At 40.8% G+C, this 14,655-nt stretch overlaps 1 protein-coding gene across 4 annotated transcripts in view; it reads right to left on the bottom strand.

The window, feature by feature from the left end:
- Positions 1-14,655, bottom strand: part of CEP95 (centrosomal protein 95) — a 35,864-nt gene that overhangs the window by 13,636 nt on the left and 7,573 nt on the right. For 3 of the 4 annotated variants that reach the window (XM_061144402.1, XM_061144400.1, XM_061144403.1), the window contains 3 exons: positions 12,091-12,196; positions 10,610-10,725; positions 149-280 (listed from right to left, as the gene is read on the bottom strand). In XM_061144402.1, the coding sequence (XP_061000385.1) occupies positions 149-280; positions 10,610-10,725; positions 12,091-12,196 (354 nt within the window). Of the gene's footprint in view, positions 1-148; positions 281-10,609; positions 10,726-12,074; positions 12,197-14,655 lie in introns of all 4 variants that reach the window. The other variant, XM_061144404.1, reaches the window with a different exon arrangement.

The raw sequence follows: 14,655 nt of genomic DNA, 5'->3' as shown, positions 1-14,655 counted from the left end.
GTAAACATTTACAAATGAGGTCATGTAAAACCAAAAAGAATCGCATTTACTGTAGAGCAACAAAAGTAAAAAGGCTAATAGCAACTGCTCACGATCTACGACCTCCAGCTCCCAGCCACAGTCTCAAGAGCTCAGTGTTACTACTCACTGTCTTCAACAAAGGATGTCCTACTCTTGGACAGAAAACTAGAGGGAAGGTTCAATACTTCTTCTTCTTGTGAGCTAGAACATGGTAGGGTTGAGGATTTTTTAGACTGCACTTCATTAGGACCTTGGGCACCTAGAAAATATTAAAGGTAAAATTTTTTTATTGCTGTTAGACTAAAAGCTAAAAGTTTAGTACCTTGAGGATAAAAATATCAGAAATGACATAAATCATAGAACTATGTTGGTCTGATTGCTTGAAATACCAAATACTTTTTCATAACTAATAGCAATATGTAGTTTTGTAGCCCAGAATCATTTATGTAACTTAAAAGCAGTTTTACACAATGTTTCATTCCTCTGCTTTAGAAAAATAGGGGGCAGAGTTGTAGAAATGCCGACTATTGCATAGGTGTATCTCTGAGCTAGAAGTCTTGGTTGGAACCATAATCAAAGATTTATAGGTCAAACAAATGTTCTGATTTTTTTCTTTTAAAAAAATATTTATTTTTATTTATTTGGATGCCCCAGGTCTTAGTCGGGGCATGTGGGATCCAGTTCCCTGACCAGGGAATGAATCCTGGCTCCCTCCATTGGGAGTGCAGAGTCTTAGTCATCGGACCACCAGGGAAATCACAAGTTTTGTCTAATTTTTGAATGGTTAATATTTTGAATCAGCTCTATATTATGATATTACATAGAAAGCTATATTAAAATAGTTCTGAAATTGAGGAAATACCACTTTGCTGCCTTGGAAATCTATAATACACAAACTCCCCATAAACAAAATGGATTTCCCCTTTTTTTGATGGAATTTCTCCTAAAAACTCATGGTTAGTTATCACCAAGAACTTTTGTCAGAGTGAAAGCTACACATTTAATTATCTCTCAACTTCAGATTGTTTTAGAACCTACTGTTTTACCACTGCAGAGATTGTGAACTTCTCTATTTGTAAACATTAATAATATTTCAATTAGGGATTTCCCTGGTGGCCTAACAGTTAAGATTCTGGACTTTTACTGCTGTGGCGGCCTGGGTTCAACCCCTGGTCAGGGAACTGAGATCCGGCAAGCTACATGGCACAGACAAAAAAAAATTATGTTAAGTATTTATATAATAAATACATAACATCTCATTTACAAAAAAAAAAGGTCCTCAGTAGAACAAATGAGGGAAGATAGAAGTATAAACTTCCTGTTATACAGTAAATAAATCAGGGGATTTAATGTACAGTAAGTAAAAGTGTTAGTTGCTTAGTCATGTCCGACTCTTTGCCACCCCACAGACTGTAGCCCACCAGGCTCCTCTGTCCTTGGAATTCTCCAGGAAAGAATACAGGAGTGGGTAGCCACTCCCTCCTCCAGGGTATCTCCCCAACCCGGGGATTGAACCTGGGTCTCCAGCACTGCAGGCAGATTCTTTACTGTCTGAGCCACCAGGGAAGCCCCAGTGTACAGTACGGTGACTACAATTAATACTGTGTTGACGGGGGCAGTGCTCTGGGCACCAGAAGCCTCCTCCTCTATCAGGAGTCTAGTTCACGCCACCTGTAAAACAAACCCAGCTCTTACAGAGGCCTCACTACTGCCTCCCCAACTCAAGTCACAGAGCAGCAAGCCTTGGCCAGGTTTGCATCATGATGAGATCCTGCTGTGTATCTTATTACAAGGTGCTTAGGAAGGGATTTCTCCTTACTCACGGAAAAGGTATAAGGAAGGGAGGATGGCCAAGATGCCAGAGTACAAAGACCCTGAACTCACTTCTCCTCATAGGCACACCAAAACCACAACCATCTGCTGAACAACAGTTGATGAAAAAGATAGGAACCTACCAAAAAAGATCTTCTATAACTAAAGACATGAAGAAGGAACCACAGCGAGATGGTAGGAGGCGCAGACTTGCAATATAGTCAAGTCCCATACCCCAAGGTGGGTGACCCACAAACTGGAGAATAATTACATTGCAGAGGTTCTCCCAAAGGAGTGAGCTCCCTGGCCTGAGGGTCCTGCACTGGGAAGATGAGCCCTCAGAACATCTGGCTTTGAAGGCAAGTGGTGATTACTTTTAGGAGTCCCAAAAGGCTGAAGGAAAGAAATTTCATTCTTAAAGGGCACACACAAAGTCTCTATTCTGGGACTGGGGACAGAAGCAGTAATTTGAGAGGAGCCTAGGCCAGACCCACTTCCTGAACTCAGAGTCTCCTGGTGAGACAGGGGGCAGCTGCAGCTCACCCCGGGTACACAGACCCTGGTGGCGGCCATTGTGAGGAACTCCTTCTACCAATGGACCTTGGTGCTGGCAAGCATTACTGTGGAATCCAACCTCTAGCTTATTAGCACCAAGACCTGGCCCTACCCAAAGCCTGTAGGTACCAGTGCTGGGACACCTCAGGCCAAGCAACTGAGCAGGGACACAGTCCCACCCATCAACCGACAGGCTGCCTTAAGACCCCTGGACTTCACCCACCAGTGAGCATGCAGCAGTTCCAAGATCTAGATCCGCTGGCCCTGGCCCTGACCTTAAGGGAGCCTGCTCTAGCCTCTGGACCAGTTTCTCCCACCAGGGGGCAGACATCAGACACAAGAAAACTAGTTCTGCAACATACGGATCAGTAGGCCAGACCCCTCATTGGGACAGCTGGGCCCCAGCCCTGGCCACTAGCAGGCCAACACAAGCTTCAGGGCACCCCAGACCCTGTACCCGACTGTGCCAGGAACTGTCCACACCCAGCAGTCAGACACCAGCTCCGGGACCCCAGGACTCTGGAACCAGACTCCAAGACCTGCTCTGCCCATGTATAAGACAGCACTAAGCCAGGATCTGGCTTCACCCACCAACCGGCAGGAAACAGCTCTGAGGCCTTCAGTCTGACTCCACCCACCACTGAGCCAGCACTAGCCCTGGGGGGTCTCTGAGGTTATGCAGTCAGCCACCTTGTGACCAGCCAACCAGCAGCTGGCAGCCTCAGCACAAGGCAGGGCCTGGCAACCAACTGGACCAGGGGCCAACCAAGCGGAGCAAAGAGCCCACCACAACCGAAGGCCCCATGCAGCCCTCATAGGGGCAACCGCTGGAGCACACAGCTCAGGGGACCAGCAGGGGACATATTGCTGGGATGCACAGGGCATTTCCAACAAAAAGCCATTTCTCCAGTAGGGAAACATAATCAATGTACCAGACACATAAAAATAAAAACAGCAACTTAGGCAAAATGTGGTGACAGAAGATGTTCCAGACAGAGCAACAAGGTAAAACCGCAGGACTAAGTGAAGTGGAGACAGGCAATCTACCAGAGATGGAGTTCAGGGTAGTGATTGTATAAGATGATCAAAGAACTCGAGAGAACAATGGCTGCACAGAATGAGAAGCTAGAAGTTTTTAACAAAGAGAAAATAAAGAGCAAAACAGAAATGAAGAATACAATAACTGAAATGAAAAATACACTAAAAGGAATTAAAGTAGACTAAAGGATATAGAGGAATGGATCAGCCAGCTAGAAGAGAGTAGCAGAAATGAGTGACACTGAATGAATTTTTAAAAATGATAAGAAATGACAACACTTTAATAGATTGTTAGGACAGTATCATGTGCACTAATACTCCCATTGTACAGGTGCCAGGAGAAGAGAGAGAGAAAGGAGCTGATAACATATTTTAGGACATAATAACTGAAAACTTCCCTCACCTGGGAAAGGGACAGATATCCAAGTCCATGAAGTGCAGGAAGTCCTACAAGACAACTCTAGTTTCTAAGGGTAAAAATTAAAAACTGCTCTTGTTACTAAAACCAACGAGGGAGAAGAAACAAGGGAATTCCCTCAAGGCTATGTGCTGACTTCTCAGGAGAAACTCCGCAGGCCAGAAGGGAGTGACAGGCTATATTTTAAGTGATAAAAGGGAAAAACCTACAACCAGGAATACTCTAGCCAGAAAGACTCTCATTCAGATTTGATGGAGACATCAAAAGCCTTACAGACAAACAAAAACTAAGAGTTCAGCATCACCAAACCAGTTTTACAACAAATGTTAAAGGAACTTCTCTGAAATTAAAAAAAAAAGGCTATAAGCATGAAAATTATGAAATGAAAAAGTTCACTGGTACAGGCAACCATACAGAAAAGGTAGGAAATCATCCACACACAAAGCTAATAAGGTTAGAAGACAAAAGTAGCAAAATCATGAATATTCACAATAAGGAACTGTCGTTTAGATGCCGAGTCGTCTCAGACTCTTTTGCGACCCCATGGACTGTAGCCTGCCAGGCTCCTCTGCCCATGGGATTTCCCAGGTAAGAATATTGGACTGGGTTGCTATTTTTCTCCAGGGAATCTTCCTAACCCAAGGGTCGAACCTGTATCTCCTGCACTGGCAGGCAGATTCTTTACCACTTAGCCACTAGGAAAGCCCAGTTAAGGGATCCACAAAATAATTAGATATAAAATATAACATCAGAAGCAATAATTGTGAGGGGAGGAGAGTACAAATGCAGGGCTGTTAAAAAGGACTTGAAAGGGAGAGATTAGCAACTTAAAACAATCATGTATATATACAAATTGCAATTAATCTATGACAAGACAAAAAATACAATAGAGAAAAGACTGTCTCTTCAATAAGTGGTGCTGGGAAAACTGGACAGTTACATATTAATAAATGAAACTAGAACATTTTCCCACACCATATACAAAAATAAACTCAAATTGGATTATAGGTCTCAATTTAAGACCAAAACCATAAAACCCCTAGAAGGAAATACTGGCAGAACACTTTTTGAAACAATCATACCAATACCTTTTTGGATCTATCTCCTAAAGCAAAGGAAATAAAAGCAAAAATAAACAAATGAAAGTGAAACAAATGAGACCTTGTTAGACTTAAACGTTCTGCACAGCAAAGAAAACCATCACAAAAAGACAACCTTTAAAATTAGAAAACATCTGCTAATGAGATGACTTATAAGGGGTTAATATCCAAAGTATATAAATAGCTCATACAACTCAACATCAAAAACCAAACCCCAACTTAAAAATGGACAGAAAACCTGAACAGACATTTTCCCAAAGAAGACACAGAGATAGCCACAGGTACATGTAGAGACTCTCAATACTGCTAATCAGAGAAATGCAAATTAAAACCACAATGAGATTATCACCTCACACTTGTCAGAATGGCTTATCAAAAATATCACAGATTAACAAATGTAGGTGGAGATGTGGAGAAAAGGGAACCCTGGTACACTGCTGGTGGGAATGTAAACTGGTGCAGCTACTGCGGAGAACAATGCAGCAGCTTTTCAAAAAGCTAAAAACAGAACTACCATATGACCCAGCACTTCCACTTTTGCTATATACTCAAAATAAAAGAGAACACTAATTTGAAAAGACACGTGCACCCCAACGTTTATAGCAGCATTATTTTTAATCGCCAAGATAAGGAAGCAAACTGTGTCCATTAACGGATGGATAGAAAAAACATGGTTTATGTACACACACGCTGGGATACTACTCAGTCATAAAAAAGAATGAAAATTTTGCCATTTACAACAACATGAATGGACTTTGAGGGTATTATGCTAGTGAAATATGTTAGAGAAAGACAAACACTATATATAATATCACTTATATGTGGAATCTACAAAATAAAAGTAGTGAATGTAACAGAAGGGAAATAAATTCACAGATACAGAGAATAAACTAATGGTTACTAGTGGAGAGAGGGACAAGATAGGGATGGGGGTTAAGTACAAACTATTATATATAAAATAAAGCTACAAGGATAGAGCATACAACACAGGGAATATAGCCAATATTTTATAACTACGTGTTCAGTCACTCAGTCATGTCCTGACTCTGTGACCCCATGGACTGTAGCCCTCCAGGCTCCTCTGTCCGTGGGATTCTCCAGGCAAGAATACTGGAGTTGATTGCCATGCCCTCCTCCAGGGGATCTTCCCGGCCCAGGGATCAAGCCTGGGTCTCCCACGTTGCAGGTGGATTCTTTACCATCTGAGCCACCAGGGAAGACCTATAAAAACTATAAATGGAGTATAAAATTTAAAAATTGTGAATCACCATATTGTACACCTGTAATTTATATAATATTGTACATTAACTGTATCTCAATTTTAAAAAAGATTTAAGAAAAAATACTGTTGTATACTTGAAAGTTGCTAATAGAGTGAATCATAAAAGTTCTCATTACAAGAAAAAATGGGTAAGTTTTCAGTAATGAATGTTAACTAGACATACAGACTTAAATTGAAGAAAGTAGGGAAAACCACTAGACCATTCAGGTATGACCTAAATCAAATCCGTTATGATTATACAGTGGAAGTGACAAGCAGATTCAAGGGATTAGATCCGATAAACAAGAGTGCCTGAAGAACTACGGATGAAGGTTCATAACACTGTACAGGAGGCAGTGATCAAAACCATCCCCAAGAGAAAGAAATGCAAAAAGGCAAAATGGTTGTTTGAGGAGGCCTTACAAATAGCTGAGAAGAGACGAGAAGTGAAAGGCAAAGGAGAAAAGGAAAGATATATCCATCTGAATGCAGAGTTCCAAAGAACAGCTAGGAGAGATAAGAAAGCCTTAGGTGAACAATGCAGAGAAATAGACGAAAACAATAGAATCGGAAAGACTAGAGATCTCAAGAAGATTAGAGATACCAAACATTTCATGAAAAGACACAATAAAGACAGAAACAGTATGGACCTAACAGAAGCAGAAGAGATTTAAGAAGAGGTGACAAGAATGCACAGAACTGTACAAAAAACGTCTTAATGACCCAGATAACCATGATGATGTGATCACTCACCTAGAGCCAGACATCCTGGAGTGTGAAGTCAAGTGGGCCTTAGGAAGAATTACTACAACAAAGTTAGTGGAGGTGATGGAATTCCAGCTGAACTACTTCAAATCTTAAAAGATGATGTTGTAAAAGTGCTGCCCTCGATATGCCAGCAAATTTGGAAAACTCAGCAGCAGGCACAGGATTGGAAAAGGTCAGTTTTTATGACCATTCCAAAGAAGGGCAATGCAAAAGAATGTTCAGACTACCACACAATTGCACTCATTTCACACCTTAGCAAAGTAATGCTTAAAATCCTTCAAGCTAGGCTCAATTTTAGAAAAGGTTTAAAAATACTTTTTCTCAGTATGTGAACCAAGAACTTCCAGATGTCCAAGTTGGATTTAGAAAAGGCAGAAGAACCAGAGATCAAACTGCCAACATCTGTTGGATCATAGAAAAAGGGAATTCCAGAAAAATAGCTACTTCTGCTTCACTGACTAAGCTAAAGTCTTTGACTATGTGGATCACAACAAACTGTGGAAAATTCTTAATGAAATGGGAATACCAGACCACCTTACCTGCCTTCTGAGAAACCTGTATGCAGGTCAAGAATCAACAGTTAGAACCGGATATGGAACAACAAACTGGTTCAAGACTGGGAAAGGAGTATGTCATACGTCAAGGCTGTATATTGTCACCCTGCTCATTTAACTTACATGCAGTGTACATCATGTGAAATGTCAGGCTGGATGAAGCTCAAGCTGGAATCAAGATTGCCAAATAGCAACAACCTCAGATATGCAAATGACACCACCCTAAAGGCAGAAAGCAAAGAGGAACAAAGAGCCTTTTGATGAAGGTGAAAGAGGAGAGTGAAAAAGCTGGCTTAAAACTCAAATTCAAAAAACTAAGATCATGGCATTTGGTCCCATCACCTCATGGCAAATAGATGCGGCAAAAATGGGAACAGTGACAGACTTTATTTTCTTAGGTTCCAAAATCACTGTGGACGGTGATTGCAGCCATAAAATTAAAAAAACGCTTGTTCCTTGGAAGAAAAGTTATGACAAACCTAGACAGTGTATTAAAAAGCAGAGACATTATTTTGCTGACAAAGGTTCGTCTAGTCAAAGCTATGGTTTCCAGGAGTCACGTATGGATGTGAGAATTGGTCCATATCCATAAATAAGGCTGCGTGCAGAAAATCGATGCTTTCCAATTGTGGTGCTGGAGAAGACTCTTCTTGAGAGTCCCTTGGACAGCAAGGAGATCAAACCAGTAAAACCTAAAGGAAACCAACCCTGAATATTCATTGGAAGGACTGATGCTGAAGCTCCAATAAATTTGGCCACTTGATGCAAAGTGATGCACTTGATGCACTTGATTCACTGGAAAAGACCCTAACGCTGGGAAAGACTGAGGGCAGGAAAAGAAGGGGGCGACAGAGGACAAGATGGTTGAATGGGATCATTCATCAATGGACATGAGTGTGAACCGACTCGGGGAGAGAGTGAAGGACAGGGAAGCCAGGCATGCCGCAGTCTATGGGGTCACAACGAGTTGGACATGACTGACTGAACAAGATATACTGTGATATTCCTTTTGCAATATACACAAAGAATCATATTGTATACCTGTATAATAATATATGTCAATTATACTGCAATAAAGATTTATAATCCTGGAATTAAAGTCTGAATTAGATGCCTAAGAATGTGTATGACGACATTTATCTGATGACTTAAATCCAAATATAAAAGGAAGCTACCATATGATATCAAACCCAAACACCTCAGCCTGGCTTTTCTCTCAACCTTTTCTTTTTCCCTTGAATTGTGTTTCATCTGAATAGCTAAAATCTGAAAACAAGTAATTCACTTTTTATAGATACAACCTTTCTACATGCACTGGCTATCACAGAATACCATTTCTAAAACCACCATCCCTTTCATCTGACACTCTGCCTTGAAGAAACCTTCTTGCATTACCTACACTTGACTCTGGTATTCTGCTCCTTTGCCCACCTTAGTGGCAAGTAGATATCTATGGCCTACTGTCTGACCTCCCAGGCTCAGGCTCTTTGAACACAATTCCTTGGAAAGGAGAGTCTATTCTTTGGAATTAAGAGTACTGAAGCGGAGAAGGATTTCAAAGATGGTTTAGTTGAATTCTCTAACTTCACACTGGAAGAAACGGGCTCAGAAAACAGAAGGGGCTTGTCCTCAGTCACACAGCCAGTACAGCGTCTGGAAGAGAATGTGGGCCACTTGACTGCCATAATTTAATGTACTTCATTCAACTCTACCATTCCTCTTCAAACTCCAAAAAATACTTACTGTGGGCCTGATGTTTTCCTAATTTGGGGGATACTAAGACAAACATGAAATATTTTACTACACATTTCACTTATTTGTCTTATTTACTGACTGCCCCCACCAGTAGAATATATGTGCCGCGAGGGAAGGGAGTTGCGTCTGTGTCTGTTTTTGTTTAGCACCGTATCACCACTGCCTGGCACAGGGAAGGCACTGAACAAATCCTGGCTGAAGGTATATGAGGTGGCTGCTGTCCCTGCAACTCAGTTTACATAATGTCAAACTCTAAAGTTACTGTGCAATGTTGAGAATAGTGTTAGTGAAATAAGGCAAGAAGACCCCACTGTAGGAATACAGAGCGAGTCTGCCAGGGACAAAGAGGAAGAGTATTCCAACAAAAGAAACTATATGGTGCTGCCTGGTGGCCTAAGGGTTAGGATTCCGGGTTTTCACTGCTGTGGCCCAGGTTGAGTCCCTGGTCAGGGAACTGAGATCCCCCAAGCTGTGGAGCACAGTCAAAAAAAAAAAAGAAACTATTGTTTGGCCAACAATCTGTTCCGAGTTTTTCTGTACCATCTTATGTAAAAACCCGAATGAACTTTTTGGCCAACTCAATATATGATGACAAGCAAAGAGCAAGATAGCCAAGATGAGCAGAACAGAAGTGGGATGGCTGGAGGACGGCAAGATGAGAGGCTCAATGGGCCTGTTTATAAGCAGTAGACTGTTGGAATTACAGCCTGAAGCCTGGGAGAAAAACTGCTACTGGATGTATGGATTTGGTTGAAACTATGAAAGAAATGAGTCATCCAGCTTGGAAAACTACACTTAGTGGGTATTCTGAATGTGACTGTTAAGCTGCATCCAGAATTTTCTTTCTAGGGTATCAAGTCCCACATGTGCATTCATGCATGTTAAGTCTCTTTAGTCACGTCCGACTCTTTGCAACCCTAGCGACTATAGCCCACCAGGCTCCTCTGTCCATGGTCTCCAGGCAAGAATACTGGAGAGGGTTGCCATGCCATCCTCCAGGGGATCTTCCCGACCCAGGGATCGAACCCACATCTCCTGTGTCTCCTGCATTGGCAGGCGGCTTCTTCACCACTAGTACCACCTGGGAAGCCCCACATATTACATGACAAACTTGCAGGCACCTATTTGCCCATGCATCTGGGACTCCCACTTGACTCATTTTGGACCACTGTTCATATTTCATGGGTAATGGTAGCATTCTGGAATTTCAATTCTGATGTCCAGTTAGGGCTCTCTACTCAACTTTTTAAAACTCCTAGGTATAACTATTTACATTTTCATAGTTGTATGCTGAATAATAACTGATATTTAAAGTTTAATTACTCACCATTACTTCTTAGAGAAAAGGTGTGTGCTGTGTCTCCAAGTCTAATTATTTCACCAGTGGATTCTGCTTCATCTCCATCCCAGGAGGAGCCCAAGGCCCCAGATGACAAGGACCACCTGAAAGAGTGTCTTCACTTACTCACGGCCTGCCTGACCACAAGGGCCCTTCCAGTGAGGATCCCAAGGACTGCTTCAAGTGGCCTGCCTATGAATGCTCAGACTGGTCATCACTATGTGAGGAAAAAGGGAGACTTTCCCTTTTGCTGCTCATCTGATATATGTATGGTGGGAAAAGCAGTGTATAAAGTGTCAAGGATTAAATGTATAAGAGAAGACACACAGAGAACAATAAATATTGGTTACTTTAGGGGTGTGAAGGGAATCTGGGTAGGATATTAATTTTGTACTAAACATCCTTCTATTGTTTTGCACTTTTTTAAATTTAATAATGAAAAATTAAGTCAAGAAATTTATTTTCTGATAGTGTTCTTTAGACACACTTTCCACAATGTGCTATATTTAAATAAGAAAGCTTTGCTTGTGCTTTTCAAACCGCGACAAACTCCACAAAATAAATGATAATCAAATATTTAAAAGAAAATCTTAGTATCATATTCAATCTCTACTTAGCAGAAGTATAATCAAGCCTGTAACAACATTACATTTTGCCTATGAAAACAGCACAAATTAAAAAACTCTGGTATTTAACAGGCAACAATACTGGTTGGTGACTACTGGGGCAGTCACCCAGCACTTTTATACTGCTGGTGGGTATATAAACATTCACAGCCTTTTTGGAAAGTAATTTGGCAACTTTGAATCACCCTATATCATTCATAGTCTTTGACTTTGAATACAACTTAAATATATGAGAAGAAAAATTAAAGCATGTATCACCTTAAAACATAAATATATATAAAAAAACTACCTCTACTGAAAAGGAATGGTTTAGTAAATTATGATGCACCTATTTGCATAGTATGTTATACAGTGATTAAAAATGATTATAAAGAGTTTATCAAGTTAGGAAAAGACTTGATGTGTTAAAACTTTAAAATTTAGCAAACAAAATTATACACACATATGACCAAATCTCAAAAAAAAAAAAATAGTTAAAAAAAAGACTAAATTACAACAAAATGTTAATAAGCAGTTACTCAGTTCTGAATGATATAGTTCATCTTATTCTTTGTTTTTTGCTTCTTTTTTACTCCAAGTACTTTCCAAGTATTCTGCAAGGAACATAAATTATTTTGGTGATCAAGGAAATGTTTTAAATTAAGTAGGCAGTTAATGCTGAGATTATACATAGCTGAAGGTGCTTTAAACTCTCTCAGGGAGGTTTATAACATGAGAAGTTAGTAAAATTCACGTTAGCTTTGTTTTTTGCTGCCATTCTGGTATATTGTGTGCCAATTTTAATTCTTAGAAGAAGGAAAAGCATAACTTGTTTTGATTAAACTCACAGACATTGGGAGCTACCTCTCAAAAGAAACTCTTTTCCATGATGATCTGGATTCTTTAGTATTTTCTCGATCTTCCAAAGGGTCTCCTCGATGGGATTCTTTAGAACCCTGTCCAGTTTCACCTGTTTGGAATAGATAAAAACAATACCAAAAAAAAACACAAAACCCCACCTCAAGTTAAAAAAAGAAAAAACAAGTTAATGTAATTATTTCTCTACAGGGCAGGCACAGAAGTAAGGACAGCAAAATACCCTCAACCCCTTACTGGTCAACTAGGCTCCTGTGAAAGTGAAGTAAGAACCGAATCATTACTTGCCATGAGCATGCATTACCTGGGTAACAAAGAAGCAATACACGTGCTGCTTTCTAAGAAGAGTCTACAGTTGTACTAGCAGTGTTTTCTTCTTTAAGCTAGGTGGTAGGTTCATGTATTCTTTATACCTATCCGTAAGGGATGTCTGAGGCAGAATGTCTAGGGTGTAGCTTCAGAAAAACATGACTGTGTCAGCCTAACTCAAACTCCAAGACAATAACGCCCTAGCCGGAGAGAGAGACCACATTAAGGCGTGGATGAAATTTTCCCTAAGACTATCAACCTTGGAAATTCCCTAGTGATCCAGTTCAGTGGTTAAGACTCTGCCCTTCTGTAGGGGTTCATCCCTGGTCGGGAAACTAGGATCCCACATGCCATACTGAGTGGCCAAAAAAAGAGAAGACTATCAAACTTTTTTCTACCCCAACATACTAGAGAAATACATTTTCACAGTGGCAGTAACTGAGCGAGTGATTTCAGGAGGTATGTGGGTGAAATCTCCTACTTCAGATCTACCCGTCTGCATATTCTCATCCCACTTCTCACTTTTTTCTATTTCTATATTCACCAAACAACATTTTAACAACGTTAGTCAATATTCATTGTGTAGTAACTCTGGGCTAGGCTCAGTACTAAACCATTTATGTGTATCTATTAACCTTTCCTACAACCGTGAAAGAATTTCCGATGGAGAAAACTGAAGCTTAGAAAGGTTCAGTCATACAGTGAGGGTGGAGATTTAGTCATACAGTGGGCAGCAGCACTGAGTCCACAGTTTGCCTTTAATTTCCTTGTTCTGCAGTGGTAAAGGATAATGCCAGCTCAGAAGAAACTGCCCTATACCTGACTTGACTAGTAATAAATATTTCCTGCTATTAATTGGCATTTTGAGATTCTGATCAGCTCCAGGTAGTCCTGCTGTATAAATCTGGACCCGCAAAGTTGAGAACCAGACTTCAGAAAACATCCTCCAACTCCATCTGAGCAACTCCCTCCTAGCAGCAGTAAGCTCACCACAGCCTCCTGCCCTCCCCTGGAGATTCCCCAATCAGCATGTCATCTTTTAGCAGCCTCACATATAGGTATCTCTCAGTTCTGTCCACCTCTCCATCCCCATTATCATCCCCCACTACCTGTAATCAAGTACTATGTCATAAAAACTGCTGTCTCTAGGAGGTTTCAAATCAATCAATCTACTACAGGTAGTTTTCTTCCTCTTATTTTTGCTGCTAAAATGACTAGGAAACCATAGAGCATCGAATACCTGTGGCAGCCTTGAATTAGGTCAGGTTTTTTTTGCATGTCATTCACTCCCTCCCAGTTCTCTTACAATGCTTTTTATTGTATGTACTTATGGTAGTCTCCCTAACTTGAGTATAGGTTTATTTGAGAGCAATAAACATGGCATGCAGCTTTGACTCTTCCCAACGTTCCTAGGTTGATATTTAACATATTAATATATTACACACTCTGAAGTTTTCTGAAATTAAAAGAAATATACAGTATGGGGCATCCTTCAAACTTTCCTTCTATGCCTTATCTCTATATGCTTTTAAATCTTTTCAGCAACAAAGATAAAAGAAAACTATCTCTAAAGAATTTAATTTCAGATGTTATAATCATGTCATAGGTATCAGCATCAACAATGTGAGAATTAGAAATCTTGAGCCTGCCCCCATTTTTTGTCTTCATTTGTACTAGAATTTATATAAATTGCTATGGCAGCTAAAAACTTGTTTTGGATAACTTCACAATAGTAAACCTATTCTGAGTCATATATTATTCACTGTGTATCAATGCTGGTGTTGTTCAGTCACTCAGTTGTGTCTGACTCTTTGTGACCCCATGGACCACAGCACACCAGGCTTGCCTGTCCTTCACCATCTCCTGCAGCTGGTTCAAACTCATGTCCATTGAGTCAGTGATGCCGTCCAACCACCTCATCCTCTGTCATCTTCTTCTCCTCCTGCCTTCAATCTTTCCCAGCATCAGGGGCTTTTCAAATGAGCCGGCTCTTCGTATCAGGTGGCCAAAGTACTGGAGCTTCAGCTGCAGCATCTGTCCTTCCAGTGAACACCCAGCACTGATCTCCTTTAGGATGGACCGGTCTGATCTCCTTGCAGTCCACGGGACTCTACCACTCTCACCACTCTGTGGTGTTGGGGTCTCCAACACCACAGGTCAAAAGCATCAATCCTTTGGCACTCAGCCTTCTTTATGGTCCAACTCCCACATCTATACATGACTGCTGGAAAAACCATGGCTTTG

The sequence above is a fragment of the Dama dama genome, chromosome 5 (genome assembly GCF_033118175.1).
Source record: "Dama dama isolate Ldn47 chromosome 5, ASM3311817v1, whole genome shotgun sequence".
Lineage (NCBI taxonomy): Eukaryota > Metazoa > Chordata > Mammalia > Artiodactyla > Cervidae > Dama > Dama dama.
Note: the sequence above shows the minus strand (reverse complement) of the source record. Positions and strands in the feature narration are given on the sequence as shown.